We start from the raw sequence: 6,464 nt of genomic DNA, 5'->3' as shown, positions 1-6,464 counted from the left end.
AATGTGACCTACCGAATTAGACTATTTACCGGATTTGTTATCATATAAGCAACACGATGGCTGCCACATGTGGAGCAGAATCTCCTTACCCTCCCAGAGCACCCGAAATCACCCCTAGTTTTAGTGGGGTTCGTGTTGTTTATTCTTTAGTTTTCGATGTTGTGTCATGTGTACTATTGTTTGTCTGTTTGTCTTTTTCATTTTTAGCCATGGCGTTGTCAGTTTATTTTCGATTTATGAGTTTGACTGTCCCTTTGATATCTATTGTCCCTCTTTTATACCGACTCCGATGAGACCAGTATTTGATTTGACTCTTTAATGCTGTGTATTTAGATGCAGTAAAGCCATATTTTATGTCTTTAGTTCGGGGATATCCAGTTATAACCCATGATTACCATCTCTCCGGTAGAACATGCTACTATATAACGAACGATGTGATCAAAATGCTTAAGTTTTTAAAGACTAATTTTCAAACCTGCAGTATAAATTGAGGTGATAGCGGCTTAGTTTGGTTCAAATCGCATGAATCGATTTACAAAATATAATTCAACTTAACAAAAATAACACTTAGGGAATCCTGGAAACTTCAAAAGGGAGCATTGCCTGGCGTGTCGACAGGGTAGTCGTCTCCTCTTACGCTTGTATCATCTACTTTACAAATCTATAATCATTTTAAATGACATAATCAAGATTATCGCTATTTTACAAAATTTTCCATTAATCTTGCTGACTGATAATTACCTTTCTCAGCGGGGGGCACGTGGCATTGTCAATGTCATCAAAGGTAAAATAACGATAAACAAATTAGCATTGATCATCTCAACTCGATTGTTTTTCTCACTTTCGCCGTACCGACTCAAGCCAGAATATTAATTTCGTTGAGATGATTAACCATAGTCTAAAAATATCACTTAATCGGAAGATATGCTGATCAGACAACTATGTTGGTATCTACGGAGCAAAGCTTACAAAATCATATCGCTTGTGTGTTGAAACACAAACAAACCGTATCGGTCAAACAATTTGTGATGATGAACTTACAAGTGATGAAGTGTTTCGAGTATTCCCTAATGTTAATCATAGAATGAAATTCAAAACAGTGTGGCTGTGGCTATTGATTGACAGATTCAATTCATCTATTGACTGGGACAATTTACGTGAACGTTTGTCTGTAACGACTACTGTTTACGACGTACCTACGATAGACACCAAAGGTTTCTAAACGCCTTTAATTATAAAATAATTCCAAAAATTAAATAGGAATAATCTTTATGTTTTGATTTATATAATTAATATAAATCAAAACATCGTGTTATTTCTGATTAATTTTTCGAATCACTTTATTTAGGTGTTGAGAACCTTTGGTGACCCCATAGTTTAAGAGTCTTTTGAAAATGCATAGTGAGCAGTTCTCGTTCCATACAAACGTTCACCTAAATTGTTCTAGTCAACGGATGAATTTAATGTGTCAATCAATGGCCACAGCCACACTGTTTTGAATTTCATTCTATATGATTTTTAGACGACAAGTTTAGTATTTGATATTTTTTCTTTCAATCGCATGCCAATTACTAGTAACATGATTAAGGAAACTAATACTGGTTTTCTTGATGTTTAACGGAAATCAAATGTAAATTAAAACAAAATTCATGCCTTCCATCAGATTTAATAGCAAAGGAACGCCATTTTAATTCTCGGATCAAGAGTATCCGCCTCTAAAGGATTAAATGGATATCCATTTTCCTCTGCTTCCTTAAGGGTGTCATAGTACATCCTTGGTTTCTTATTTGTTACGGAAATTACTCCTGGACATGACCGATACTTTTTCGCTTTTAGATCAAGACAAAATGCATCACATGGCTGGTGGTTTTTGTCGGTAACACTGATGAAAGCCTGACTCGACCCTGTTCCTGGATCTTTAACTCCAACATATGCGTATACCCACTGAGGAACAGAAGCATCGTTTACAATATAATTTCTATATGTCCCGTGGTACGTTATTCCATTGGATTGAACTATGGCTACAGACTTTGAACATAAATCATCATATCCGGCTCCTAAATATTCACATCCGCCGATAACATTTTTCTTAATGGATTTTTCGAGAGCATTCCGAACAATAATTTTAACCGGGATATAGACCCAGTCTTTATCATCTCCTGCCAGTACGGTGAAATCATTCTGAGGTGTAGATAAATGGTTTGTTTTTATTCTTTCTGGGGGCGTCTCCACCCTTCTACGTGGTTCGTGAATCTCGATGCCTACACATTTGTTTGATGCATAGTCACATTTTAGATATGGAGAGTTCAAACAAGTAGGACATTTTGCAAAATCACCATAAGAATAGATGTTATTGGCAAAGTAATCGCTATAACCATCTATATTCTTCATTGGAAATAGATGATCCATATATCTCTCGGGTCTGTGCATTTTGTTATCGACGATGACGTAATCATCTTGTGGATCGATGTTACGATGACGTAACTGCCGACAAAAAACGGTCCAAACTGCGTCAATGAAGGCATGATGAATCCAGAAAAACGGATCTTGAGAACTAGTATTGAAATCATTCATTTGACCACCGACGAAGGCATGGACCATATTATGCATCATTTCGACTTGACTGTTAGGATCCGATGTCGGGTTCGTTATTTGGACATGGTGTTTTTTTGATAATACGGTTTCTATATCTTTATAAGAAATGGGATTTCCTTCTCTTCCTAAGTCTCGGACGAGAGGTTTATTTCTTATTGTTTTCCAACGTGCAAAAGGTCCTGTTTTGATGGGACCTCTAGCGTCACCAAAAAACTCTGATGTAAACATCAAGGATTTTTTCGGGTTTTTCATATGATGGTCTAATCTTGAATCCCAGTAGCATAAAGTTACATTTGGGTTTACTTTTCGAAGAAGCTCTTCAAATCTGAAATTTCATTGATAAATGAATACAAATTGTATAATTGTTTACCATAATTCGTCAAAATGAGATAGATCAATGAGACATCAGAAAACAGTGTTTATATTAATATGTCAGTTGAAGACAAAATAGAGGATCCCGAAAAGGAGGCCAACAGAATAGTCATTCATACAAAAAAAATTAAATTGGAAGACATTTTATGATCTATTTTATATTATAACGAACAAGACAGATATGAAATAACAATACATTATTCGAGCGTCACTGATGAGTCTTTTGTAGAGGAAACAAGCGTCTGGTGCAAATACAAAATCCTTGTATCTATGATGAGTGTATTTATTTAATCTACATTACCGACTTCAAATGAACAATTTTGTACATACTTACTTTAAAATATACATTTTATGCCAGCCAAAAAAGTTTGAACCAAAGTGAACTGAATTTACTGCTTCGTTTGTATGGTAATCAGCAACGAAGTCATACACATTCGGAGACATACTCTACAAATAAAACCAACATTACAAGATTATTTGGAGGCGTATATCAAATGTCAATATAACTGTGATTTTCAATAATTTTCAAAGTTGTAAACCCTTAATTCTGGTGAGAAAAAAAATAGTGAAGCGGAACGAAACTTCGACTTGACCTGTAACTCATGATGGTTAGCTCAAATACCAAAAATCAGCCCAATGTCTGAAAGCATTTAGAAAAAAGGTCCGTATAACTGTGATTTTCAAAAATTTCACATAGTTCATTGCCATAAATTACAGCTAAAATAAGCAGAGCGGAACAAAACTTAAACTTGATCTGTAACTCATCATGAGTAACTCAAATACCAAAAATCATCCAAATATCTGAAACCGTTTAGAAAAAAAAATCCGTATAACTGTGATTTTCAACTATTTATCAAAGTCCAAAGCCCGTTATTTCGATAAAAATATGCGGAGCTGAACGAAAGTTAAACTTGATCTGTAATTCATCATGATTAACTCAAATACTAAAAATCAGTCCAATATATGTAGGCTTTTAGAAAAAATATCCGTGTAATGGCTTGTTGCGAAATGACGGAATTACGGAATTTCGGACAAGGGTAAAACTATATGGCACCGACAACTTCGTTGCGGGTCCGTTCAAACAAAAAGACAACTGCACTGGAAGAGATATAGTTTCAATGTTGCACAGTCATGCTAGGGTTTTTGTACAAGGCAATACGTACCCTTTGGATTGCCATGTTATGAAAATATAGTCTACCAATAATATAACCATGATTAATGGATTTCCATAGGAAGTAGAGTGCATTTACATGTTTAATAGATTTTTGGTGTCAATTATTTTACTTTTAATTATACAAAAAAAACATTCCATATTTTCCATGTTTTCTTAAATGTTAAGAAGTACTAAGTTTACTGAACTAGCAAGACAATACCATCTTAACCTTTTTCTTAGTATAGAAAGATAAACATAGTCGTCGATTTTTATTTTTTATAAATAGGTCTGGTTTTTAAATATTTAGACCTACTTTTTTTTATAGATTGCTAAATGCATTTAGTTCAATTTCTTAAAGATATGATTATATATATATATAATATGTATATCCATCTTATATTTTAAAAACTAAATGATTTAAGTCTAATTTAAAAAAATCAACTTTTTTCACAGAGTGAATCTTTTTATTTATTTAAATTCCAAATATTTCCAAAACGAACAGAAAATATTAAAAGTTACACTTAAACTTTTTAGTAATGTTTCTTCTAAAACAGCTTACTTTATCTTTCTTTAAAGCGTTTATGGCATCAACCATTTCTTTAAATTCTTCTCTCGTTAGTGCTCTACATTCTCGTCGTATCCTTTTTGTTGGATGCCAGTAAAAGTCTTGTCGTAATCTCAGTTTTAAGCCAGCTGCATCGTCACGTGACCAATCTGCTTTGTTAAGATTTGACAGTATACACTTATATTGCTTTTGTGAGTCACGATCCCTACATTCGGAAACCAAAGCCGGATACTGGTCAGTTATGACATTGCAGACTGATAATAATACGGAATGCCATAGGAACAATAGCAGTAGTTGTAATGTAGGCTTCATTGATATCTAGAAAATATGAAAATGCAGTTTATTCAGCCTAATTCTACAATTGAGAATTGAAATTGAAAATATGTCAAAGAGACAACAATCGAACAAACGAACAGATATTAGTCGATTCTACTCTTGAAACAAATATATTTGTAATGTCAAAGATATCAAAATCGCAGGTCGAATATGTTTAAATATATGTGTACGAGCATTTAGTAAAAAAAATTATTCTTACTTATAGATAAAAAAAAAAAAAAGAATTGTAGGCGTAAGTATAATTTTAAGAATGTACAATACTCATTTCACGTCACAGTTTTGCATTTTTATTGAGTGGTGAGTGGACATTTTTTTTCAGTGTGGCCACAAGAACACTTGAGAAATGGTTTGTCTATATCTGCATTTGTTTTCTTCTTGTTATGTGTGTATTCCTCAGGGTATGTAACTGTTTGAGCTATCTCTTCAGTCAGAAATATTTGTTCAGTTCAAATTAAAACATAATTTATCAAAACACCATGATAAATGCAAACAGGTTTGGTTACTAATCCAAAGAGTTTTCTTCTATTCATAAAGTCTTATAAAAACTAACAAATTTTCTATGATTTCTGTAACTGTTACTGTAGATTATCATTATATGCAAAATTCTAACTGTTTTTTTTGATGTACGTTGATGTACGTTTTAAACTTTGAATAGAACGACCGACGTGCAATGCAATGCGCCAGAACAGAACTCCATCACACATTAAAAACAAATTCATCATTGCATTATTTTCATTCCACATAGTACATCTCTTCCTGAGTTGAATTTAGTATTGAATCATTTGTGGTGATTAAATAGGAACCAATAATCCTTATAATCTTATTAATTTTTGTTCAAATGAGTGCCTTATTAGAATACTCATAGATTATTTACTGTTTGTCTGCCTTTAATTTACTCCTTGCATATCATTTCTGATTCACACATATTTTCGCCGTCAAACAAATGCTTTACATTAACTTCTTTTTTGTCATATACACAATGAGTTCTTATATTGCACCGCACAATGCACTCGGTAAAAAAAATGAATATACAAGTACATTAATACTCGTATGGTAATTTGTCCCTTAAATTGTAAAATTTTAAAATTATTAAGTATGACGTCATTATAAAACATGTACCTTTCATTCCAAGCTGAGGTGAAATGTACAATAATCCATTTACATAATCTTACATCACCTTTTATGCATACAACACTACATATACAATGGAAAAATACGTCAAAAATATTTAAGATGTAATTTTGAACGTTAGAGATGAAACATCTTGACCGATCAATATGCTACATGTTAAAATCAAATGTCAAAAACAATCAAAAACAGAGTAAGGTAAAGTAATAATGGTTGTTTTCTACTTGTTAATACAATTCAAGGAAGGTTGTAGTTAGCAGTTTAGATTTAATATAATGAAAAATACATAGCAATGGGAAGATTTGTTCCTTTTAA

At 32.8% G+C, this 6,464-nt stretch overlaps 1 protein-coding gene across 1 annotated transcript; it reads right to left on the bottom strand.

Moving 5' to 3' along the window:
* Positions 1-1,657: 1,657 nt before the first annotated feature.
* LOC134684025 (tyrosinase-like protein 2) lies at positions 1,658-6,187 on the bottom strand. Its single transcript, XM_063543319.1, has 4 exons — positions 6,141-6,187; positions 4,680-5,003; positions 3,302-3,414; positions 1,658-2,920 (listed from the first exon to the last, which is right to left on the bottom strand). The coding sequence occupies exons 2-4, from the start codon at positions 4,995-4,997 to the stop codon at positions 1,666-1,668; spliced, it is 1,686 nt and encodes a 561-aa protein (XP_063399389.1). The 5' UTR covers positions 4,998-5,003; positions 6,141-6,187; the 3' UTR covers positions 1,658-1,665.
* Between the last annotated feature and the right edge of the window lie 277 nt (positions 6,188-6,464).

This window comes from Mytilus trossulus, chromosome 9, assembly GCF_036588685.1.
Source record: "Mytilus trossulus isolate FHL-02 chromosome 9, PNRI_Mtr1.1.1.hap1, whole genome shotgun sequence".
NCBI classification, from domain to species: domain Eukaryota; kingdom Metazoa; phylum Mollusca; class Bivalvia; order Mytilida; family Mytilidae; genus Mytilus; species Mytilus trossulus.
Note: the sequence above shows the minus strand (reverse complement) of the source record. Positions and strands in the feature narration are given on the sequence as shown.